This window comes from Dermacentor andersoni, chromosome 1 (assembly GCF_023375885.2).
Source record: "Dermacentor andersoni chromosome 1, qqDerAnde1_hic_scaffold, whole genome shotgun sequence".
Classification (NCBI taxonomy): domain Eukaryota; kingdom Metazoa; phylum Arthropoda; class Arachnida; order Ixodida; family Ixodidae; genus Dermacentor; species Dermacentor andersoni.
The window spans coordinates 256824084-256850809 of record NC_092814.1 but is presented as its reverse complement, the minus strand read 5'-3'; the positions used below and the strand labels follow the sequence as shown (position 1 = coordinate 256850809).

General features: G+C 49.0%; 1 protein-coding gene across 8 annotated transcripts in view; it reads right to left on the bottom strand.

Annotated features, from left to right (window-relative positions):
* The window catches only part of CadN (neural cadherin), a 326124-nt gene extending 307430 nt beyond the window's left edge, over positions 1 to 18694 (bottom strand). For all 8 annotated transcript variants that reach the window (XR_007602747.2, XM_050195541.2, XM_050195543.3 and 5 more), the window contains exons 1-2: positions 18559 to 18694; positions 16541 to 17923 (exon numbers count right to left, since the gene is read on the bottom strand). Coding sequence is in view for 7 of the 8 variants with exons in the window: in XM_050195541.2 (XP_050051498.1) it covers positions 16541 to 17816 (1276 nt within the window). In the remaining variant the exon portion in view is untranslated. The remainder of the gene's footprint in view (positions 1 to 16540; positions 17924 to 18558) is intronic.
* Positions 18695 to 26726: the final 8032 nt, after the last annotated feature.

Genomic DNA, 26726 nt, shown 5'->3' with positions numbered 1-26726 from the left:
ATATAGAATGAAACTTCGGTGTACTTTACGAACTCTATGAACAATGTGACTTATAATAATGTGCAAGATCTGTGCGGTTTGCTACTGCCTGAAAAAGGCAATAGGAGCGGCTATTTAACGCTACTTTAGAGAGCAGCGGACTACACGCGCCAACATTTTTCAGGTTCGGGCAGTCAACTTTTGGAGCCAAGTGACCGATCGAAGCCTTGTGACATTGTCACTGTGTTCGCAAAAATCAACTAGGCAAGCAGTTCATCACAACACAACGCCGCACCAGTCAACCGTAGAGTAGCGGACGAACAGGTTGTAAAAGCGACACCAACGGTGGAACGAGAGTGGGCGCAAGCGGCTCCCACAGAAGCCGGATATCTGTGCAGGTCTGGAATTCCAGTAGGTCGTGATCTAAGTCAATAACGATGCAGGTTATTTTCCTGTCCAAACAAGGCGGCTGCTGAACAGGACGCCTGGAAACCCGACAGGAAGGTTGTCTGCGCACAAGAAAACGTTGACACCCTATTCTACGCCTTTACTATAAACTACATCGTGTTTTTGTAGGTTCGCAGACACAAAAATTAAAAATACAGAAATAAAATTTTTTCTCAACCTTTCTTTTTTGGCGCCGCGAGGTGGCGTCACGTCGCAGAAGCGTCATCCATACGTCTTCCAGACGGCTCGAAACGCGTTCCATCACATGGCATTGAGGCTGTCTCCTTAGCTGTATCCGATACTGGCCAGAATTGGAACACACCTTATACATATATATATATCTATATATATATATGTATGTATGTGTGTGTATGTATGTATGTGTATGTATGTATGTATGTGTGTGTATATGTATGTGTATGTATGTATGTATGTATGTGTGTGTATGTATGTGTGTGCGTGTGTGTATGTGTGTGCGTATGTGTGTGCGTGTGTGTATGTGTGTGTGTATGTATGTGTGTGTATATGTATGTGTGTGTGTATGTATGTATGTATGTATGTATGTGCGTGCGTGTGATCATTTGCTGTAGTATTGATCTCCCGCTTTCCTCCCTTTCATCTGTACAGTGTAGCCATGCGCAGCTTAATTAAACAAAATTATGGGGTTTTACGTGCCAAAACCACTTTGATTATGAGGCACGCCGTAGTGGAGGACTCCGGAAATTTCGACCACCTGGGGTTCTTTAACGTGCACCTAAATGTAAGTACACGGGTGTTTTCGCATTTCGCCCCATCGAAATGCGGCCGCCGTGGCCGGGATTCGATCCCGCGACCTTGTGCTCAGCAGCCTAACACCATAGCAGCCATGCGCAGCTTAACGTTACTGGTATGATTGACGTGCCATTAACATATTTATGGTGCAATGGATACAGCGAAAAAATTGGCTCTTGTTTAATTTCATTTAACATCGATATGCTTTAAGAATAGAAGCGACTTCGCTACGGACATGGTAGCTGTCTTTACAAACCGGAAATAATGATGCAGCTGCGTTAGTAACGGTACTCTGAAGTTGGCAAGTTAAGCTCATTAATAACGGTTACTACTAAGTAAATGTTACTAACGTTAACGTTACTAACAGGAGTTAACACGTTAGTAAAATATGTGACGACGTCCAGTTACTAACACCTAGTAACTTACGACCTGCGATGAAATGTAGCGCGAGGAAGCTGACAGCAAAAGGAGCACGGCCTCAAATCGAGCCGAATAAGTCGGGCAGTGAGACGCCAGTTGCGGGCGGCACAGCAGACGAGCGGCAGCCAGCTTGGAAAGACTACTCGATTGTCGACAGCAGTCCCGTGTACAACACGAAGGCGACCCAGCAATTTACCGCATTCGCGCAAACGAAGGCGCTAAGCACCGCAAATAGCGCCTCGACACGCAAGTTCGTACAAACGGGTGACGCTATCACATCGAAGTGGACGATCACACACTCGTATGCGTGGCACAGAAGTTGCCGTACTCTGCTAAGAGAAACATGTTGCAACTGAGATTCAAGTAAACATTAACAATTTCAGCGTTTCTGTTGAAGTTGCGCGAGAGAACCGCCAGACGTCACGCTTCATGTATGCACATATCTAATTAGCGGAATATCACTCCGCAGATATTCATTACAAATGTAAATAGCTGAACACTTGAACAAAAAAGAAAGTGGCAGACTCCAAGATTCCCTTAACTCAATTACGGAGTTACCCAAGGTCCGCGCCACGGCTGCCTCTGTGTGTAGATGGCGAGCGCCTTTTGCCGTGGCAGCATACTGCACTGCTGATAACGAGTAATCGCGTGCATATGATATACATTACATTCTCGCGCCCACTATGCCGAAGCCATTCACACTGCGCGTCATTCTGCGCAGGCAGGGGAATCTGCCAGCTTATTTGATTGTTTTTATAACAGTTCATCTCGGTAGAAGGCGGACGTATAGCAGTGGTTAGAGTATTATGATTGTAGTCGCCAGGGTGTCGGAGCGAAATGTTTCTGGTTTCAGCTTCGTTCCACTGAAAAAAGTTCCGTTCAGGTTCTGCTTCGGAACGAAAAAAAAATTTATCCGTAGCGGTTCATAGCGGTTTTGGTTCGCAAGCAAATATTTTCGAAGCAGAACGATAAAAACTTAGTATTTATTTTTCTTAAAGGGACACTAAAGGTTACTATTAAGTCAACGTGGACTGTTGAAATACCATCACAGAAACCTCGAAACGCTTGTTTCGTGCCAAGGAGAGACTTATTTTAAGAGAAAATGCGTTCTGAAGCATCCGCGTACCTCTAGCGCAGTTCAAATCGCCCGCCCTCCGATCGAGGAGTACTGACATCATGGTCTCACAGTGACGTTGCGCCATCGGTGAGTAGAACGGCGTCCGCAGACGGCGCTACGGCTTTTCTGCGCAAAACGCAAACGCGCGGCCAGAAACAGAGCCAAGACAGAGCCGACAGCAGAGCGAAAGCGGGAGTATGGTGGCTCGCGGAAGGAGAAACGAATTACGTCCCACATTACGTCCCACGGCACGCGGAGAGTCCGTTTTCGTTAAACTATAGGCTGCGGCGAGCTCGCAGCGTGGTCGGCATGGTCTGTGAGAAGTGACGAGCCTTTTCGCACTCGCAATAGGGCATAAAAAAGTGCGAATCGACGCAAAACTCGGCCCAGAAACGTGCTTCGCCACAGCCAGGGCTCAATACGACCCAAGCTGGCACGACCCAGACGTCGTTTCCCGCACCACCACCAGGCGCCGCTACTATACCTCAAACTCCAGCGCAAGACGCCCATAAGCTGGTACTTCATTCTATGACGCAAACTTCGACGCTCGTCGCAATGGACCCTGACACCGACAGATTGGCTCGCGATGGTGGGCTAAACTTCAGCGATTTGAGCACCGACGAGCGCTACCTGCTGCTGAGGGCTCGCACTGCCGGCGTCGTTGCGTACTACGACGGCGGCCTCGACACCGGCTCTCCGGAGTGGGAAAGCAACGAGGGCTTCCCACGACATCACATGGACGTGGCATTCTCGCTGCTTGTTCCAAATGAAAGTTTCGCGAGCCAGCAGAACCCTCACAGCACGACGCGATATCGAAACTACTGAAACTCAAAAGCGTGCGCGGCGCAGAGTCGAGCGAAAACGAAACCTTTCGAACACCCATATTACTGAAGGGTAACGTCAAAATGTTATAAAAATCGAATAGACGTAGACAAGTAGCATTTTTTTCCGTCTTATAATCGAACGAAATGATATTTTTAATACGAGTAGTTGAGTATTAGTAACACAAATTATGAGGAGTGCTTTCGTCATCGGGCTAGTACCGGAATGTCGCTGGGGGGTCTCAAATCGTGTCATGCATTTACCTCAATTTCTTGGTTACTAAAGCTCTGTTCGCGATTATATTGACGCCTGAGACGTTCTAGAACAATGCTCTACCACTTTACCCTGAGTTTCTGGTAACCTTTAGTGTCCCTTTAAGTGAATTATGAATTCTGAGATTATGCTCAGCGCCTTCAGTCAAGGCACTGGAGCATAATCTCAGAAGCAGCACGTCAGCGAGTGTACTCGCCGAAATGCGAGACCACTGTTCCCATAAAACGAACTTGAACGAACATAAACGTTAAAACTTCGGTAACAAAGCGTTGTAACCGTAGAAACCGTAGATGTCGGCTTCTCCCCCAAACAAAATAACGTCTCGTCAAAAATATCGTTTTGTTTCGTTTTTTGTTTTCGTTCCAACACATTGGTAGTCGCGCAAGCTCTGGTTCTATTCACCACACCAACGTGTATTTTTTTTTTTTTTTTTTTCCTACGGAAATCGAAATTTGTGCGAATGGACGGACACGTTCTGTCCGCCGCCTAGCTCATAACTGTGCTTTGCAGTTAAAGGCGATGCTAACTTGTGCTTCGAACACGACGGACGAGACAAAAGCCAGCGGTCGCGCGTGATCTGACGATCTTCGCTGCTGTCCAGTGCGTGTAAAACGCGGCCTGCGAGCTGCTGCTGCTGACGCCAGGAACCCCCGGTATACCGAAGCGCGTGCAGAATGGATGAGCTCTGCCACTTGTACTACAGCGTGCAACAAGCGCTCGACTTGGGCAAGACAGCGACGCGAGAAACGAACCTCGAGACTGCCGCTCGCCCAGCACGAACGATTCCACGGCAGTTGCCAATCTCGTTCCACACTACTGGCCGCAGCGGCTAGCTCGCTACTACGAACGGTGGCACAACTTGCGGGCGCGTCGCCGCAGGAACGGAACGTGCGATGACTCAACGCCGGGGTATGCGAATACCGTTTTCTTATTATTTACACATAAGCTCAGGTTGTAAACCTGTTTCCGGCAAGAGGGTTTTTGATTACTTTTTCCTGGCGAGTAGTCTCGCATAAACGATCGTATAAGCGACAGAGAAAATGTCACAAATGCGACGCATGGCCTCAATACGACAGAACGCTTCAGTGTTTTAGAGCACGACACACTAGCCGTTAAATTCCCCCCCGCAATACGAGCGCAATACGAGAAGCGAAGATGACTCCACGCAGCTGAGATCACGACAGCAGTCACTGGGTGACGAATGAAATTAAAGGCGCGAGTGCAAAGTCACCGGAACGACCGACATTTTTGCTTAAGAGCCACATCCACCGGCCAGCTCACGAAACGCCCCTGGAGAACACAGCCGGGCCAAGGTCAATTTACACGGCCGCGAAGGAGAGGCTGAAATGCAGTTACAAACCAATGAGTAGCGACATCCATTATGGCCTTACGATTGAAGCGCGACTACATCTGGCGGGGCAAAACAGTTGATAAAAATTATGAATCCAATACGTCAGCAATTGAAATATTTGAAAAGCACAGACAATGTCATTAGAATAGTAAAATGTGAAGACAGGCTGTTTGCTTCAATTAAGAGTACGAAACTGCGCAGGCTTTCTGAAGTGTGCTCGTGGCGAGGCGTGCTGTTTGTTATATGCAGAGATTGTATGAGCCTATTTAACGCTGTAGTGTCGCCGAAATTCTTATGCGTAGCCATAGAAGGTAATGACAGCATATATAGTATTCACCTTAGAATATTTTATCAGTAAGTTTACTTTTTAACTGCCTTCTCACTAAACATGTTTTAGCTATGTCTTCAGTACCAGAGAAGAGAGAGAGAGACATGAAAGGGGAAGGCAGGGAGGTTAACCAGAGGAGAAGATCCGGTTTGCTCCCTACGCTGGGGAGAGAGGGGATGGGGAGGTAAAGAAAAACTACAGGTAGCAGGCGTGCTGTGCTAATGAAAATGAAGGTGTTATTTGTGAATTATTTCAATGTATTGTTATCTTCACATCGGAATAACATGCTTGTTGGTATTAAGGACATATGCATGTGGTACTTAGTTCAAAATGTGGGTGAACCCAATGCTTGAATTTATGCAAAGCCCACGCCTCACCGGTGTAACGTCCGCCGTTGTAGAATGAGGGCTATAAATACAGATCGGCCATTAACTATTCGTGTTGGATTGCGACGCGATGTTGTGACGAATATTCTCACTTACGCTTCTTTTGTACTGTTACGTGCTCCGAGTATGTAGTAAATGCGATGTGATGTGAGCTGGCGCAGTAGACGACTTGGCGCAACAACCCTCGAATGGCAAAGCTTGATTTTTTTTCCACTGAGAAGTTGGCCCCGCCATATGGCACTGCCATGCTTTTTTTAAGTGCGCGTCCTACGCACTGTGGGAATCCATGTAAGCGAAGCTGTCAGTGCTGTTTGGTTTGATTGACGTTAATTATCTGTGATATTAACGGCGAATGTTTCATTTCTTCAACGTTTAGTCCAAGACGAAATCTGCGAGTTGATGTTAAACCTTACCTTGCGTGCAGCACTGCTGTTTGTCTGCGTAGTACACAGTACACACAGGGAGACGTGAGCCATTCTTCATAACCACAAGAGAGTTGAGCAATGGTATTACCTCACATGGCACATCGCGGCAGAAGCGTTGGCAGAATTATGGGGCTGTACGTGCCAAAACCATAACCGGATTATGAGGCACGCCGTAGTGGCGGACTCCGGATTAATTTTGACACCCTGGTGTTCTTCAACGTGCATCAAAATCTAAGCGCACGATTGTTTTTGTATTTCGCTCGCGCCAAAATCCGGCTGCCGCGGTCGGGATCGAACACGCGACGTCGAGCAATGCTATAGCCGCATAGCTACCGCGGTGGGCACAGGAGTGTTGATTGGACGTGCGACCGCTTCCGTAGTGTCGCCTTTCCTATCTGCCAGGCTCCTTTCATGTATATACATGCTTTGAAGCATCCCCCGACGCAGCAGTGGAAAAGTCAAAAGGAAGAGGCAAAGAAAGATTCGCTTTAGACAGGCAGGACATTAGGCAAAATAACAAGAGCTTTGGTGGCGCAACCCACCACCCCATTTCAGAGGGGACTCTCGTAGCATCCATCCATCCAAGCCGCCATTGGAGGTCGTATGGGCTTCTATGGGAGTTTCACTACCATGCGTATTTTGGCCGGGCCGTTCTTGTTTAGTCCCTATTCTAGCAGACGCCCACAAATGTTTGATGACGTGGCGTGATAGGCTGTGCGTGGTCGCATACGTCGTCGAAGATAGATGAGGAAAAAAACACCTGAAAAGTGGAATGCAGACCTTTTGAAACGAACTACACCCTTGTAAACAAGTAACGTGCAACGTAAGCTGATGCGCCATTGGCGGCAATTTTCGGATGCGCGATACCACAAACCAGATAAGTGCCACAAACAAAAGCGCAAGCTAGGCGACGACGCTCAAATATATGGCGACATCACCGAAACGAATCACTGAGCCGACGGTGGCCCGAGGCCCAGCAATACCGTATATGACACGACGAGCCGCTATTCCACGCTCTCCGACTCTTCTGAAATCCTGCAGCTAAGCAGAGCAATTTGGAAATCGGGATGACCGCCGCTGGGGGTCAAGCAGCCGCGGACATCGACCTCCAATCTGCGTGCTTCGTGCCATGGTTGGGTGCTCTTTTCCTGGCACTGTTGGCAAGCCCGCAGTGTTGGAAGTATGCAGATTTATCGTGGTATGCGCAAATGTATAGGGGCACCAAGCGCTTATCCAGGATAAATTGGAGTGTTACCAAACGACGCGTGTTTTAGGTGACAAGGGTGAGCCACGCTATACGCTACCAGTTACCTGGTAGTCTATATAACTGACCTATCTTTTACTGCGCAAATTTCATTTTGCTGGAAACTTGGACGAAAATTGCAACTATATCTCGCTAGTCACGAAAACGGATGTGTTATGCATTTACGCAATCTGATTTATTACTTCCATTAGATTTAAACCTACGTGCAATGAGCACCGAACAAATACAGTTACCCGAAAGTGAGTAATTTGCAACCTTTATGCCTCTTACGCCAGCTGAAAATGCGAACATGGCTCTAACACTGCTCACTCACTATTGAAATTTTCAACGTTTCAAATGTGTCTGCAACTTTCTTTTTTTCCGAGTGAGGCAAAACTTGGTGTACAAGCACCACTACTCCTGGTCCGACGTGCACCAACAAGGAGCTGGCATGCGATTCTCTCTCCGGCCGAAGCTGCTCTGGGACCGTTCCGGAGAGGTCTACGTCACTGGCACGCAAACAGGAGTGTAAAGAAATCAGTCTCGGAGGCCTCACACCTAGAGAGCAGCGCCCAGAGCAGGCGGCCCACATTCGACCACACAGGCAAGCTCCCGAGGCGCTGGGCACGTGCGCTAAACGGAAACCACACCAGCAGAAGCGTCCAGCGGCGCCTTTAGACGACCTCGTTCGCACGCGCCGGAAAACACAAGGGTGCGCGTGCTGCCCAAGTAGAAGGCGCTTTCGATCGCGCAAAGCAGTCACGTCAAGTCGTAAAGAAATGGGTCACACGCCACGTCGGCCACACCGAGCGTGGCTCTAGCCCGTGCGGAGACAACAAAGCGGCTCCCTGTAACCACCGAAGAAGCGGCACGCCGGTCCCGGCGCGGTTCAATCAGCCCAACGACTCGGGTCCAGTAGTGCTGCAGCAAAGCCCAGGCTGGGCGCCGAAGCATTCTGGACAGGCGGACAGCCGTGTATTGATCAACCGAAACCGGGCCCTTGTGCCTGGCGGTTGGCGCGCGCTTACGCACAAGAGGAACCGGTACATGCCGAACAAGCCGCGACAGCGCAAGATATGGCACAGCATCGCCCGCTTACGTAAGCTGCGTTCATCGGCGCCGCTAAACAACTAGTGCTCCTGCGGGAAGCACGCACTGGAACACTAACGCAAAGCCACACCGCGCAACTCTTCCACTGGCGCAACAGGCGCGCGCAAGTCACCCTTCCTTTTACCCCGATAGGAATGCTCGGACCGTCGCGCGAAGGTCGGCCAAGCGGAAGGCGGCGGCCAAGCCTGGCACGCTGCCCGCTGAGTCACCTATACAACCACAAGCAGGACTACAGAAGTGGCGGCAGCACGTTCCCACAGACCGCACTGCCGGACACCTTCCGGAAAGCCTGCTTCCCATTGTGCTGCACAATGACTCCTAACACGATGACGGACACTGCAAGCCTTGCAATGTATCGCCGTAAGCGTTCCTCGCCGCTCACGGACGAACCGGTATGCAGGCCTTGCGAAGAGAAGCTCTTGTTCTGTTTTACGGCAACTGACAAGATACAGAATAGCAAGAACCATGTTAACACGAATAACCAGATACATTAAGACGCAGGAATGTTAGAAAAGGCATCTGCCGCTATTTAAATGCAACGCCACTCCTTACGAGCAGCAATATACAGGCGCGGACAGTGCAAGTTTTGGTAACGTACACATCGTAGGCCAGCCGGTGCGTTCAAGAAGCCTACAAATGGACCCTCAAAACAGCTGTGCTTTTTTTTCTAGCTCAATGGCTGGTGCTCAAAGTCGACACCATTGAGTGCATGACCTAGAAGCAGAAAAAAAACTTCCGCACGCTTTTTCTCCGCAGCCGCGACGTCAGCACAGTGAGATCGAGTGAGGATGCGCCGCCGCCCTCACGCACGCGGCTGCGTAGCGGTCGTGGACATCTGTGTGTTATCGCAGCCGAACTACGCGCAGAATCTATTTTACTGCGATTACATCACGTGTATCGGCGAAGACGTTATGTAGTCAAGGCGACGTCAGAGCACCACTTCGGGGGCGAAAAGTGCACGCCCTTGCCACACGTCGTGCACAACCACCTCGAGAAAGCATTAGGCGTGCCCAAAGAAAAGCGCTACTAAGGTATACTGTTCACTCATAGACACGCGAACGATCGCGTACAACTTGGCCAGAGCTCGTGGTCGGCCAGTGACGACAGCGCTACGCGTGAAACGAGCGGCGCCCGCACATTTGCGTGCAGTGCCGTCGACCAATTCGTTCTGTGCCAAGCATTTAGCAGTGAACAGGCAAAAGCGGGCAACGCATTAAACAGGTCAGAGCGCATCACTCCAAGTTAAGCAAGCTGCACCTGTCAGAGGCTAATACGAACAGTAGTAAGATCTCGTGCTAGGCCGGAGGCTGCCGACATTTTTAAGGCCTTCGGCGCTTCAACGAGAACTTTAAGTGACCTCAAAAGACGTTCGAATTATAGCTACACAAACGAGTGCACAACACTTCGACAACATCCCGCTGCAGTTGGGCGCATGAAACATCTCCTTTCGCGCAGCTGCACCACGCCACAGAGCTGACGGGACGTCCGAGGGCGACTGCCGTTTAAATGTGCGCAGAAGCTCGCGTGCCGTGGAGTATGCAGATCCGTGTACGAGACTTTTGAGCGAACGCAACCCACGCGCAAAACAATGCAAGTTCGTTACAGAAACCCCTCCCCCCGGGCGGAGTCTGCGCCGTGGCGCACACTGGAACGAAACGCACGAGATAAATCGTGCCACAGGCGTCGCTGCGACAGACTCGCCTGACGCTTTGTCGGCGGACCCGGCTCATGCCAACGGGCTAGGCGACAGCTTGCGCAAGGTCAGTGCGACCGAGACGCGAGAAGGTCCGGCGGCAGCTGCGCCTGACCAAACAATCCCGCCACCTGCGTCGTTCCTAATATTTTATTCAAAATAAGGCAAACAGGCGCATCGATACGACGCCGAACGTGCAGAAAATAAAAATGGAGAAGTAGACATCGAAGCTTGCCACGACGATCGCGCGAAATCGTTGAACGAGCACGGCTGCAGCCCGCTCACTCTTGGGAGACACACGAGATAACGCGCCGTCCCCTCGCGTTCCTCGATCACGGCGCCTAACATCAGACACCCAAGAATGGCTCCATTTTACTCGGCGCGCTCCGCGGCGGCTGGTGTTGGCGTTACGTCCTGTACTCAGATCGCGAGGAAGAATCGATGCCTGCTGGCAGACGCGCCTGGCGCGACCGCGGCGCTCCCCGCCCCCACGTGGACCGGCGATGCACTGTAGCCGCCCCTGACAGGCTGCCGCAGCCGGGCTGCACATGCGCGAAGGAGTCAACGTCTCGTAGGCAGGCAATCGACGTAAAGAGAAAAATAGTTACGCGAGTCTCCTCAGCGCAACACAGGTGCCGACAAATCCAGCTGTTCTAAGACGACCCTACGTCGATTGGATGCCGCGACCAGGGAGCAACGACCCGAACACTCTCACGATCCACTGTAACTGGAGCGTGACTTTCGCGACTAACTCGGCGCGGCAGAAAACGAAACGGCAGCACGCGCAGATTACTCGATGGGCCGCGCTACAGAAAAATTGCACCGATGTGGGCACCGCTACGCATTCCTGTCAGGGTGACCAGACACGCAGAGAACATCTTTTCGTGTCATTATTTTCGTTTTATACTTTCAAACTGGCGTCCCCGCGGCAACGCAAAGACTGTGGAGGTACTATGTGATTTGCCCGCACTAACGTCTTTTCCCGGTCCTTGCAGCCAAAGCGCTCAGAATCCCCAAAGCCGGAGTACTTTTCTATACTGCCACGCGGAAACACGCCGGCCTGACAAACCAAGCGCTGCCGCCTCTAACCGCCCGGCTAAATCTGCCGCTAACTTCCAGCATTTAGGGCGAGCTGCAAAATGTCTTTTATAGCGTGACAACACCTGCATAACAAAAAAGAAAAAGGACATGATTAAAATCCATCTTTCCGATTAGCAAGCGCATTACACTGAATTTTACCTTAATATCGTCGCCTTTAAAAGGAGCTTTGATCAATCCGTCAGGGCCATTCAATCATGCTGACAAAGTGCCGAATTTAGAAATTCTTGGGTGCGTTTCTGCTTTCGCATGAGGAAAATAATGCGCAAAACCCTCTACTGACGCGATCGCCCGCAAAACTGCGCGCTGTTTTGACGTTGACAGTTTCCATTACGGATCCCGTAAACGCTTCTAAAACTACATCATGCGAACAGACAAGTCATGGAAAGCACAGGGAAAGTTTACTTACTTTAATTGAAATGCTGAAATAATAAGGCAACGGGAAATAAAAGTGGGCGAAAAGACAACTTGCTGCAGGTAGGAGCCGAACCCACATCTTTCGCATTACGCGTGCGACGCGCCACACCATTCAGCTACCGCGGTGGCCGTCCTTCCCGTCCGCTTTCTTGAGTATTTACTAAGGTGCACTCGATTGAAATACAGTTACACCGATCCAATATGACGCTACACTCTTCCGAAAAGCACCACTCTCAGTAGGTTACGAAGCACGTATTAGAGCAATAGAGTTTCTTCTCGTACCTGCTCGCAATTCGCTCAGCCAAAATATCTGCCCAGGCCAGATCAGCCCCGTAAGGCCACATCTTAAGACACGTGAAACTTGTATCATGGGCGCCGGTTGTGCTCCACGCATCAAAGGAGAGCTTTTAGCACGTGCCGTCCATACGGTAATCCTCTTTGTAAGCAGCTCCGTTTTGCCGGTCGAAAAGGTCAGGCGCTTCCTTTCTCCGTACAGTAATGCGGCATGGCTAAATCTAGTGCACCGCAGCTGCACAAGGCCCTATGCAAGCACGTGTAGAGGCCGCGTGCACTTTCAACAACGCGTCGATAGCGTAAAACACCGCTCATGCCACGGTCTACCCCGGCAGCCGCGTACGGGCGCGCATCTAGAAACGTCGGGACACTACGGACAGGCGCATCCCATGCAGTGGTTCGAACCCTGCGCCATGACCTCAGACGGGACGGTGTGCTGGTGCTGCCAAACACCAGTGAGTGAGTGAAGTAACTTCAATAGGTCCAGAGAAGACACAGGAGAGTCCCCGCGCCACCAGGCTAGTCCCACGTAGGGGACCGCCAAGCCGAGCTTGGCGGCCCGATCGCGGGCACTCTGGACGGCCAGGTTTTGGTCGTTGAGTTCGGGGCTGCCCAAGAGCGCAGCCCACCTATCCTCGCTGAAGGAGGAGCCGATGGCTTCACACTCCCACAACACATGGTCCAATGTTGCCGTTAGTCCACAGGCAGGGCAGTACACTGGGATACCTTTCAGCGTATGTTGCATGAAGAACCGCAAGGTTAGGATACGCACGGGCTTGTAAAAAGTCGAAGGGTCACCGCCCGTGCCCTGCATAAGGCGGGGTGCGGGAGGGGGAATGCCCGTCTTGACAGATAGTAGTGTGAGGTAACCTCATGGAATGTGAGCAACGGTTCCTCGCGGGGCAAGGGTGACTGCGGAGGCGGCGCGGCCAGTGAGTCCTCGCGCGGACTCGTGCGCAGCCTCGTTAGGGTTAGGAGAGCCCTCAATCGACCCCAAGTGAGCGGGAAACCAAATGAGAGAATGCGGAGAGATACTTTTGGCTCTTTGGAGAATGCGGAGGGCCTGGAGGGAGACCATCCCGGTTTGGTAGGCCTTAATGGCTGCCTTGGAATCGCTAATATTGCCTCTCTGCGACCATCGAGCACAGCCAGCGCGATTGCAACCTGCTCGGCTACCACGGGGCCTCGAAGTACGTGCCGTAGCGCAGCAAGTGAGCCTGGAATCTGAGTCGACGATGGAGACGGCGAATGCCTCTTGATGGACATATGCCGCGGCATCCACGAAGCTTGCCTCAATGTGGTTGTTGCGGACATGCTGAAGTAGAGCTGTACCCCTGGCGCGACGTCTGCCGACGTTGTTTACAGGATGCATATTGCGGGGAATGGGCGCGATGTCGCGATGGGCGCGATATACCAGAACTTTTGCCGCCAGCTGTGAAAACGTGCGCCCTCATACAGTGTAGTAATTAAGGGAAACAATGTGATCTGCCAAAGGGTCGGGCAGCCATCATCCGTCACCAAGTTCGCGAAGTAGCAACGTTGTTTGCTCGGCGAGTTGGTTCTTACTAGTGGGTGAAAGAAACCAGCGCAAAAACGCACAGTAGTATTACGCATCGACATGACATTAGCAAAGTGCAGAGCCCCATGGCAAGCCCTTCGCATTCTCAAGTCCTGCAGCGACGACCACCAGACCCACATCGCGGAGCACAATTTCACCGACCCGCGCTCTCCCCTGCGGTTCAAAGCGCCCCATCTCCGCGATGCCGAGCACGACCACGCATGCAAAACAAACGCTGGGGGAGCTGGGACAAGGCCGTAAAACACGCCGGCCGTCTGAAACGCCCGAATGGTTGGAGCAGGGAATAAAAACAGCCAACGAATTTGCATATCGGTTGCGAGCCTGGCAAAGCGTGTCGTAGGCGCCATCATCGCGGCTCGCTCCCCGGCTGACGTGCCACCGGGATGGGGAAGAAAACGGCGCCGCGGCCACACGCGGCAGGCAAACAAAGCACTGATGTCGGCTCGAGAAGCCATCGCCCGGGTATCATATGCACGCCCGGACACTCGCCATTACCGAAAAACTGCGCCGGATAAAAGGAACGCGCATCGCTTGAACAAAAGCGGCCCGCGAGAACTGCAGAAGGGGGGGGGGGGGGGGAGTGGCCAGGAGGCAGCGAAAAAAAAAAGGGGGGGAGGAAGTTGCACAATGACGGGAAGGAAGCGGGCGCCGCCAGGAACAAAAAGCATCGCGGCCAGACTGGGAAAGAAGGCCGACAGCGCCGGGGCACCTGCGGCCACTGGCACTGTAGCCGGAGGCGCGACAGGCGATGCCCGGCGCTTGGACGCCGGCGGACAACGCGGTAACGGTCAAAGATACCGGGAAGAGACGCGCTTGCGCGCCGCTTTTTATCTCGCTTCTCTCTTTTTGTGTGTGTTTTGCTTTTTTTTTTTTTTTGCTCCACATGCACGGTGGATCGAAAAGTGACTACTAGCCCAATCAACTTTCAAAAGGCCTCAATTTGAAAATTGATTTGGCTACTTTCTTTCACGTTCCATCGAGCATTCGAACTCTCTTCTTCGAAGAGCAGAGACTTACTGAAAATGTCCATTAATATCCCTGACGAGGAACACCTTGGAATTAACGCAGGCAGTCCGCAGTTGCTTTACCGGGACCCGCGAGCGTGCACACTACACGATAGAGTAGCCCTCATCTCTTGGCTAGCCAATGATGAGGGGTGCAGAAAGCAACTTTAAAAGAAGCAGCCTGCACTTGTTTTCATGTACAGCTGTGAAATCAACGATGGATAGCATCACTGGAGGCCACTTCATTTGCATTAGCACTTTTCAAAGTCTGCGATTATGCACTACTGCAAGAAAGCTGCTGTATGCGTGTGTGTTTGTTCATGACAGTAATGTTAAATTCCTTGACAGGTAGACTGCACAGATTGGAGAACTCTTACCTGTAATGTACCCATACAAAACGCTGCCATGCTTTCCCAAGACGGGAGGCATGCAGTGCAGGTGGCCAAAGTGGCAATCAAGGCACACTTTTGGGCTTTCATTTCTTGTCAAACATTTAGTTACACAAATTATCATGGACCAAATGGTCAGACTGCAAGACTATGTACACTTGACATAGGCAACCAGCACTCGAGCAGCAGACGCAAAAGTACTTCCAAGAGCTGGGTACCACTGTAGTAACCATGACAGACTGCAAAAGTATCAAAGTGCAGTGCCTATGATTTGATGCAAGTCACTGCTTTCAGCGATTCTCAATGTGAATGGGCATAGCTACAAACAGCAAACAAGCAGTAGGCACCACAATACCATGCAGCATTGCAATGCAGTTTCGAAGGCAGACCAATGGATTCACACTTCTGCTCTGAGTACCCTTGATTGCCTCAAATGCTACAATATGCTAAAAAATTAAACATTGCTGGTAAAGATAACATGCAAATATACCAATCAGCATTGATAGCCTCAGTGTCCTGTGTATCTCAAGCGAAATTTCTGCAACTAAATGCATAGCAAACAATCAGTCAATGTAGCCCTTAACACTTTCTCAATCTCGTGCAAGTGACACCTCATTAAAGGTGCCAGTCACAGCACATGACCCTGCTCAATGAAATCACAACATGAGAAGACTGTGCAAAAATACCATCCCACATATTAGTCTCACCAACTTCTGGAAACTCTACGATAGCTGGACACTTTACAGCCGTGCCATTTGCATCATCAAAAATAGAATGTCACCATTCAATGCAGCCGGACATCCCATGTGTAAAATGTGTGATCTACAATAGGTAGCTAGTCTCAGAGCGACAAGATGAACTGTATTTCATAGCAATAGAGTGAGGGCAAGTCTTGTTGGCATTGCAGTCCGTTTCACGAAGTGTCCATATTTTATTTCCTTCAATTCCCTGTTAATTTGCTCAATCTGCACAATTCTGGATCACACAGACATTTCGATGTATAACAAAAGAACAAAAGTACTTAGCTCGTTCTTGAAGTATTTTCTTCACAAATCAATGTGCATTCTTTGAAAAAGTTTCTGTGAGGTTGACTTAAATGGCTAAGAAAAATTGTTCTTATTCACAAAGCATAAACATGATCAAATTTGGTGCATTTTAACATGCTGTGAACAAACTTTCTGCCGCTGTCCAAGTACTTCAAGGAACAAATACAGCATACTTCCACGACTCCGCAATGAGATATGCACACGCAAAAACAACCTTACTACCTGTAACTGCATTTGCAAACGTCAGTGTGCAAGAGGTCATGAAGTGTAGCTGTGCTTAAGTTGCTGCAACGAAATTGAAACTGCTCGATTGCCATGATGTGCGAGGGTTAAAAATGGATTGCTTACCAGCTCTTCCAGGGGACCTGGCCAGCACCCAGAAATCGATGGATTTCTCCTTATCCAGCTGCTCGTAGTCCCATTTCTCCTTGACGCGCACGTCGCCATTTGGGCTCACGTAGACCCAGCGATCGGGCTTCTCGAGCTCGAAGGTCTCGTCGACCGCCTTCTTGTCAAGCGTGAAGACAGTCTTGTTGACGTCACGGCCCTTGGTCTCTTCGAAACGGTACGTTTTCGTCGGCCGTATCGTGACCGTTGAGCGACGCACACGCGTCTGCTGCTGTTCATGTTCTAGGTAGCGCGGCGTGGGCGGTGCCGGCTCTGGCTCGAACACCTCCACCTTCACGGCGACAGTGCGTCCGAAGCGCTGTGGCTTGCCGCGGTCTCCCACGCGTACGGCCATCAGGTACGACTGGGGCGCGAGGCCACGAGTGACCATGAGCTCGCCCGTCTTGGGCACCACAGTGAAAAATGGATGGCGTTCAGCGAGACGAAAGCTGACGCTGTCACCGTCCGCGTCCGAAGCGCTCACGTTGCCCACGATGGTGTAGGGCTCGGCGTCGCGGGCAACGCGAAACACATACGCTTCCCTGTCCGCCACCGGGTCGTTGTCGTTCACGTCCAGCACGTCTACCAAAAGGTGCGTCAGCGCAGAGTCGACGTCGTCGGAGGCCCGAAGTTTCAGCTCGTAGCGGCGGCGGCGTTCGCGATCCAACGGCCGGCTGGTGCGAAGCGCCAGCCGCGTGAAGTTGGCGTACAAGCGGGACACATTGAAGTCCTCGTGGCTGCCGTCCTCATCAGGCAGAAGTTCGTACTGGACGTCGCGGTTGGGGTCCCGCGTAGCACCGTCCAACTCGAGCACCATCGTCCCGGCGCACTCGTTTTCGAGCACGGCACCCCGGAGCTCGGACTTTGGAAACTTGAGAAGCTGCTGCTTGGGAATGACGTGCACGAGCAGCTCGTGGACGCGGTCTTGCTGCGTTCGCGGCCAACTCGGAAAGTCGGTCTCCGTCAGAACCAATTTCCCCGGCTTCCCGACTAAGTGGGACACGTTCGTGGCGACCATAAGCAGACCATCGCTCAGCATGCTGAAGCACCGCGCTACTCGGGGTTCTCCGGTCAAGCCGAATGACTGACCTAAGTAAGGAAGCTGCTTCACGCTCAGGCCTGGGTAGACGTCATCCGGTAGGACCAGCACCTTATCTGAACTCGTCTTGCTGTGACTGGGTCCCCAAAGCGCGACCAGCACGACTGCTGCACAGATCAGTCTTGGGGGAAGCGCCATCGCGAAGCGTGTCTCCGGGCCCCGGGCGCACGGTCAACCGGAAAGCCGGCTTCAAGCGGCGTTCCACCGAGACTCGCAAAGGCGTCGCTCCTCCGTCACCGTCGAACCTGAACTCGACAAATACACACATGCCAACAACGTCAAACTTGTGGCGACAACCGCTGAATGATGCATCGCATAGCAAGATGTTGCGCTCTCGCATTCACAGAACAAGTCAATGCACCCTACCGGAGCTCACTGACGTCCCGGCGTCCTTGTTAACCCTAACGCTGATTTCGCGAACGTGTAACTGACGAGCAGATAAATCTGAATTGGAAAAGAGATAGACGCACAAGCAGCTCAATCCTGAGCTATTAACAGCGACATAGCATTAACTCATCTGAGAAGCGTTAACCAGCCGAGCATACACAAAACAAAAACTACAACGAGCAGAAGCCGTGGAGACCATTAGAGGGTCAAACGCCAAGTTATTCTGCTTAGAAACACTCCATTTCGAAACTCGCAGCGCTCCTGCTCACTGCACACTGAATAGCTTAGCGCACAATAGGAACTACGGCACATGCACTGAAAAGTAATAAGTGTGCGCTCGTGCCCACGCAGCGATGGGGGTGTGAAGCACGGCATAATAAATGTCACTCCGTTCGTTCCGGTGCCTCACTCGGCCACGGATCGCACGGATAGAGCCGATGCGCGTAGAACGTTCAGCAAACAAAAAATAGTAATATAAAGGTCAGCAACTCACCTTTCCAAATGAAGATTAGATCCATAGAAATTTAAACACGCGCATTTGCTCCCAACATCAAACACACCACCGAACGAGCCCAAGCCGACTCAAAAGACAACGGCAGCGGCAGCAGCGGTGGCCATTCCGCAAAACAGCGGCACTCCCTCTCTATTTGAAAAAAGAAGGAAAGAGAGATCAAAAAAAAAAGGTAGTCTTTGATGAAATGCTTGTACACTTAAACAACCCTGTATCTTTTTATTATTAATTTTTGTACTTTTATTGTATAATATACAAGTGAGTAAATGTTTTTTGTTGTTTCTAAAGAAAGAATTTACAGAGGGTGTGCGGGTACGTTCGCAGCTGGAAAGAGCGGCTTCCGGCCGCCATTGTTTCGAGTGTTTGTAGGTATGTAGACAGTTTGCAGTGCAAGTGTGATAAGTTGAACTAGGTTCGCTGGAACTGCACTGTGAATTGTCCTGGCGTCGTATATGTAATTGTTCGGAATACGAACCCTATCACTGTAGCGCACCTATGCATTCCTGTCTTATCTGGCACTTTCAATGTTGATTTCGTAGCTTTCATGTTGACCTGCTGGCCTCTTCTGATTCTTCTTGTAATTGATCCATTGCTGATCATTAATGGGTTAACTGTCATACTTATTTTTTAGAAATGGCAGGAAGTGCTACCTAGCCTGCAAGTGTGTGCGCTAGTACTGCGCGCCACGTTTTGTTTTGGCCACTTGTCTGCTGTACACATTTATTGATTTTCATGCTACTGTCCGCGCAGAACCAGATAAGAAATGCGCTGACTCTTGCTATCTTTCTAAAGGTGTGATACTCCTAATGGTCGATAGAAATTTATCTGCGGAATAGGAAACCGTCCTAAGTGATTCTGCAAGTGTTAAGGTGGCCCCTCACTTTCTCTTGCCTTTTGACAGGGAAAAAAGTGATAGTGACTTGTTCTCATCACGCTCTGTGCTGTGGTCATTTAAATGTTCAACTATTTTAAAGAAAAGTCGCTTGTCTTCGTTTTTATTCATTGTCTTCCTCACAAGGCTGTAACGGCTATATAATTGCTCTCTTAACGAAAATGAAAAGAGCGCAATTATATCAACACGGAGGAAAGATGTTTTGAAGTAATCCATATTTAACGTGAGAGATAAGGCCATCACACACATACTGTCGCTATTTGCAACGGGTGGTAGCATGTGGGTGGCAGCAATGGCCATTAAAATGGTCTTGCCAAGCTTGATGTTAGTATTATCAGTTGTTTTAAGACATAAATGGTCATTGATTGGGCCTCCTAGCAAAACACCCCATGCTGTATTTATGGCTTTCCTTGTGTACATACATTCACAGCTGAGGCCTGTGAGGATTGCACTCGGCAACCATTGAGACTGCTATAATGTGGGTGTGTGATGGTGGGACCGTTCCAAGTTTTGGACAGTTGCTTTTGGGAGGTGTGTGAATATTCGAAACTTTCGAATAACGAATCGAATAGTCACTATTCAACTAAGTCCTCAAATGGAATAGTCACTATTTGAAAAACCTAACATGTAGCAAAAAATAGATTGGTTTTCCTTTTATCTGCAGTCTATAGCACGTAGCATCACTCAGACTGCCAGACTTTTCCAGCTAAATAAGATTCACTCACAATAAAACGCTCTTTAGGCACGATATTCCATGATAGATATTGGTTAGTACTATTTATATGTGCAGCACCTGTGTTCCTTGATCAGATTACCCACCGTGGTTGCTCAGTGGCTATGGTGTTGGGCTGCTGAGCACAAGGTCGCAGGATCGAATCCCGGCCACGGCGGCTGCATTTCGATGGGGGCGAAATGCGAAAACACCCGTGTACTTAGATTTAGGTGCACATTAAAAAACTCCAGGTGGTCGAAATTTCTGGAGTCCTCCACTATGGCGTGCCTCATAATCAGAAAGTGGTTTTGGCATGTAAAAACCCTATAATTAAAAAAGATTTAATTAATCTTATCAGGTGAAGTAAGCATATGTTTCATTGCAACATACTTTATACATTAGGCACCGTCTGCCGTGACCATTCAAACTAGAGAAAAAGTGCTTTTTTTTTTTCACTCTGCTATTGCTGCAGGTGGAACGCATTTATGACTTGGTCGCAATATTAATTGGCCCACAAAGCTGCCCTTCTAAACTTTGTATGATATCTCATGACCACGTATTCTCCAAAGAATCCCACATTGCAAACGAAGTGCTTAGCTAATTGTTCCTAACGCTCGCTTTCTGCTTTTAGTAAAGCATGCTTTAACATGTACAGTGTAATGACAGAAACTTTCTGATGTTGAGAATACCAGGATGTGAAAATTGTAGGGGCTCGTAGCAATATTAATGGTGAGAAGGTTGTACATTATTCACAAGCCATTGCTTCTGGCACTATTTGATTTGTAATCAATTTGATCTCACAAACTACTGTTTGCACACCCCTATTCCTTTCAGACAACTGTAATGACGAGAGGACAGAAACAAGCTTGGCCGTAGGCGACCAGGCAGCTTGCTTTGGCAATTAGCAGCATAGAAGCCATGCTTTTTCAGAGATGCGAACTATTGAGGCTGTTGCAGTCATAAACAGCAGGTCAGATCAGCAAAGTAAAGCTGCCTGACTGAAGTATAGACATGACGACGCTCACCATCAAGTCAGACGCAACAGATCAACAACACCAACAGTCAGATGCATGATACCCTCTGTGCAAAAGAAATTACTTCATAACTATATCTTAGATGTGCCGTGCTACACTTGCCATTACAGCTGTCTGGTCCAGTTTTTTTATTTAACGCATGTTTTAACAGTGTAGTCGGTTTCTCGCAAGCATGTTGTGCTTGGTACTAGGAATGCATTTTACAATTCACTGTTATTATCAATAGTGTTATCTACATGATATCCTTACTTGCCATGCACTATAAGCAGAATTCACTAGCTGAATGCTTAGTGCTGCATATGCTGCTGTGAACTAGGCAATGAAGTTTTGATTCGTTTTAATAATGGCCTGTCATCAACTCTGCTTCTCTACCTAAGGTGACTGTGTACAGCACAGACTGGCTGTAATTCACTTTCAGACCTCCATCATTCAGAAATTTAATGGCACCTAAACATGATGACAAGACCGGATAGGCACAGAAATGCTGTCTTTCAAACTATTTTATTGTCGCACCTATCGTACACATCCAACAGAAGTTCCAGCTTGATGGCCTCGTAGACATTATGCCAACACAAGTTGCATGCTTCCTGTGCCTGTACAACTTCCTCTGTCGGCTGATTATAACTTAGAGTAACAGCCTGACATCATTCAGCATTGGAATCACAATTACGCTCTTTACAGCATACAGCCAAGTGCCTTTCAATGCATTTGACTTGTAAATTAAGGCTCAGGCCTATTAGCCCCATAAATTTTATTGCAATAGCAATTATATTGACACTCCAGGCAAATTTCTGCTATTGGCGTCAGGTTCTGTATAAAGTGGCAAGTGCAATGAGATCCTAACGTGCACCATATACTGTAGGTGCGAGGGTGAGCCGAGAAGTGTGGTGGCTTGATCCACGCTGTCTTCCCAATTGCCCAGTGTTGTGCATGCAAGGGCGGCAAGTGTGCGCCCGCGTGTCTTCTAGGCCGGCCGTTTCTGCGCATGGCACAACTCTGTGTGCCCTGTCTTGGAAGTTATCTGCTGTGGGTGCCAATCTTAGGCGAGCCGAAATGGCTGGTGGCTTTTGTGTGCTCTGTTCTCGAGCGCCTAGTCGTGGAGGTCGCATAATCAACTGTAAACTCTCCATCCATCTTAGCATCTGCGTTATAAATCTGAAAAGCCCACAAATGAGCTTGCATGATTTGTGAAGGCCATCTGCAATATGAGCTGCTCGTAACAGTTTGCATTGTAACATTTTTTTTCCCCCCAAAGCGAAGTACCAACTGCATGTACAGGGTGTTTCAGCGAACGCTCTCAAAATTTTTTAAAGGTTGCCTGTGGCAGATAGCTCAATTAGTTTATGGGCCGGTCTACTCGAAGTGGCGGACTCTACTTGCACGAAAAATTGAAATGCAAAATCGACGAATTAACAAGAATTCACTAATATGAGCCATATTGCAATTTACAAATTCTAGCAGTGGACTTCGTAAGGCGGATCTGCTTGGAGCGAATTCTCTGGACAACACAGTTTCGAGATATAAATTGCCCAACTTTGCGGAGAAATGCATTGGCGTTCCAGTTAATTTGTTAACAAAACGTCTGAACACTGAAGCACACAAGTAACTGGAACGCCAATGCATTTCTCCGCAAAGTTCAGGAATTTATATCTCGAAACTGGTGTCATATTGAAAATTCGTTCCAAGTAGATCCACCTTGCGAACTCCACAGCTAGAATTTGTAAATTGCAATATGGGCCATAATGTAATTAGTCAGAAACTTAACTACTGACTTTTTATTAATTAGTCAATTTTGCATCTCAATTTCTTGTGCAAGTATTGTCCGCCGCTTTGAGTAGACCAGCTCATGAACTAGAATTGTGATATCTGCCACAGGCAACTTTTAAAGATTTTTGAGAGTGTTCGCTGAAACACCCTGTATGTATTACTAACTGCTTCAGAGAATGCAGGATGCAACTTTCAATGGCTCTTTTTGACTGTGCATACCAGATGCAAGGTCATTTTAATATTTTTTTAGATGGATAAGTTGAAAATGTGGCACTATAGTTGTGCTGACCAAATAAAGCTCTGGTTATTTAAAAAATTGTATGTCGCCTGCAGTACTCATGGAAATTTTAGCAACTAAAAGAAAAATGCTTTCCGCTTATAAAAGCCATTTTATGTCCGCTGTCAGGTATTGTTTCTGAAGCATGGTGGCATCTAGCACTCTGCCATGGTTATTTATATGTGGTGGGAACGGTCTACATCTCCATAAGATGCAATGCGTGTTGGGGCAGTCGCTGCATTCAATGTAGAGATGAGTATCTTCGCAAAAAGACCTTATAGAAAGTGGCTGTGGGCTAAGGGGGTGGAGAGTGCTGACTGCCCACGAGGAGGTGGGGTGGAAGTTGTCGGAACATTGGTGAACATGGGTGAATATATATATATATATATATATGTGTGTGTGTGTTCTCTCTTTCGTACATACGACTGGTTAAGGGGCAATCACATTAAAGAACGTTTTACCACCACCATCAATTTATATTTAATCATGTCTTAGCACCAGCGAACGTAAATGCAAGTAGCGCGTCGCATTTGAAATTTCATCTATGCGCGTGCCGTGTTGAATTCTGACGTTTTACGTGCACCATGATTTGATTATGAGGCACACCGTAATGGCAGGCTCCAGCTTAATTTTGACCACCAGGGCGGTGCTTCCAATGCATCGGGCACGGGCGTTTTTGGATTTCGCCTCCATCGAAATGCGACGGCCACGATTCGATCCCGCGACCTCGTGCTTAGCAGCGCAATGCCGTAGCCGCTAAGCCACCGCGGCTGGTCACGCCATGCCCTGTTCAGGTAGGTTTTCTACCGTTTTTGTTTCCTAGTCTGTCATGTTCGGATGTGTTGAGCGCTCTGCAAACAGAATTTAATTCTCTATTCTAGCTCAGTCGGCGTTAATCTACAAGCAAGCACAAGAGAAATCACAACAGCTTTATGAAAAGAGCTCAAGTACGGCGAAACTGGGCCACTATTTTGTAGCGATGCCTTATGCCTTATTCTATGCTATTCTTATCCACCACACACGGCCGCCTGATCCCGTTGATAATGTGGGCAGACCGTCGCTCTGACCACTGGCCAAGAACGAAAAGCCTGAAAAAGCATAGAATCGGAAAAGGCATCGCTACAAAATACCGGCCCTGGTCATGAAGCTTAAGTCAAATGACAATTATTGTTGTGTGGCAAATATACACCCTTAAGGGTGCAACTGTTTTTAGAGTGTCATTCCACACGACAATAATCGTCATCTGTCTTGTTCACATTTCCTTTCTTTAACGCTGCGAGCCCGGTACTTCCTAGTCACGAACGGCTTGTGCGATATCAGCTTGACTCAGCATTCTCGACAGGAAAGTAGCCAGCGCCTAGTTTTCAAGAGAGGAAAAGCAAGCAAGGTAGATGACAATTATTGTCTGGGGACAAGGTAAGCCCCAAATGGTGTGAACTTTTTTTAGAGTGCACTCTTAAGCCAAATTGCGCCCTTTGGGTCGCATCTTGCCAGACAACAGTAATCGTCATGTGTTATCCGCATTTCCTTTCTTTAGCGCTGTCAGCCCGGTAATTCCAAGTCACGAACGGCATGTGCGTTATCATTATGACAGAGTATTCTCGACAGGAAAGTAGCGAGCGCAGCGTTTTCAAGAAAGAAAACGCAAGCAAGGCCGATGACGATTATCGTTGTGGCGATATACACTCCAAAGGATGTAAACTTTAGAGTGTACACTCTAAGAAAAGTTTACACCCTTTGGAGTGTCCCTCCTGCCACACAACAATAATCGTAATCTGCCTTGATGCGTTTCCTTTCTTTAACGCTGGGAGCCCGGTACTTTCCATTAACGAACGGCATGCGCGTTATCAGCATGGTAGCATTCCCGACAGGAAAGTGGCGGGCACGGCGTTTTCAAGAAATGCATCAAGGCAGATGATTATCGTTGTGTGGCAGAAGGGGCACTCCAAAGGGTGTAATCTTTTCTTAGAGTGTAGACAAAGGTACACCCTTTGGGGTGTGTATCTGCTACACACTCTTAAAACGGTTGCACCCTTTTGGGTGCATATTTGTCCCACAACAATTAGTCATCTGCCTTGCTTGCGTTTCCTTTCTTGAAAACGCCGCGCCCGCTACTTTCCTGTCGGGAATGCTATGTCATGCTGATAGCGCGCATGCCGTTCGTTACTGGAAAGTACCGGGCTCGCTGCGTTAAGGAAAGGAAACGCGGGCAAGACGGATGACGATTGTTGTGGGACAAGATAAGCCCCAAAAGGTGTAAATTTTTTTAAAAGTGCACAACGATAATCGTCATCTGCCTCGCTTGCGTTTCCTTTCTTGCAAACGCTGCGCTCGCTACTTTCCTGTCGAGAATGCTGTGTCAAGCTGAAGACGCGCAAGCCGTTCGCGACTAGGAAGTATACCGGGCTCGCAGCGTTAAAGAAACGCGGGCGAGTCAGATGACGATTGTTGTTGTGGGACAAGATAAGCCCCAAATGGTGTAATTTTTAAGAGCGTACACTCTTAGAAATATTTACATCCTTTGAGGTGTATATCTGCCACACAACAATCGTCATCTGCCTTGATGCGTTTCCTTTCTTTAACGCTGCAAGCCGGGTACCTTCCAGTAACGAACGGCATGCGCGTTATCCGCATGACATAGCATTCCCGACAGGAAAGTAGCGAACGCGGCGTTTTCAAGAAAGGAAACGAATCTAGGCAGATGATTATTGTTGCGTGGCAGAGATACGCCCAAAAGGGTGCAAACCTTTTTAGAGTGAATAATCGTCATCCGTCTTTCCCGCGTTTCCTTTCTTTAACGCTGCTAACCGGGTACTTTCCAGTAACGAACGGCATGCGCGTTATCAGCATGACGTAGCATTGCCGACAGGAAAGTAGCGGGCGCGGCGTTTTCAAGAATTGAAAATCAAGGCAGATGATTATTGTGGGACAAATATACACCCCAAAGGGTACAACCGCTTTAAGAGTATGGTTGTGCGGCAAAACCTTTCCTTCGTGGTCTGCATGCGCTGCGCAAGCGGAACAGTTTCACTCTTTTTGACCCGGTGGTCGAGTTCGGCTCGCAGCATGCGCTTGGCTTCATCACCGGTTAATGCGTCAAAACGACCATTGAGCTGCGCCTTTCCATTTCGGCGTGCTTCTTGAGCTGAAATAAAAAGCAGTCTGTAGTTGTGTTTCCGCTGTACCGTACGAAACAATTATCCCAGCGTGCCCGATCGCCAGCATTTGCTTTGTCACCTCTGGACTTCATTTCTGCTTTCACTGGATCCACATGGAAAATAAGCGTTTGAGTAATAAGTTTATGCTTGAAAGCAAGCTTTGTTTGCCTCTTGGCCGAGGTTTGTCGTTTTCTCGCCAGATATATTTGTGAATATATTTATTAAGGTAATACAACTTGGGCCGCTGAGTATTTGTGTCACTCGTGCCAACGTGTCATTCTTGGCCAATGCCTTAGAATGCGTATTTACC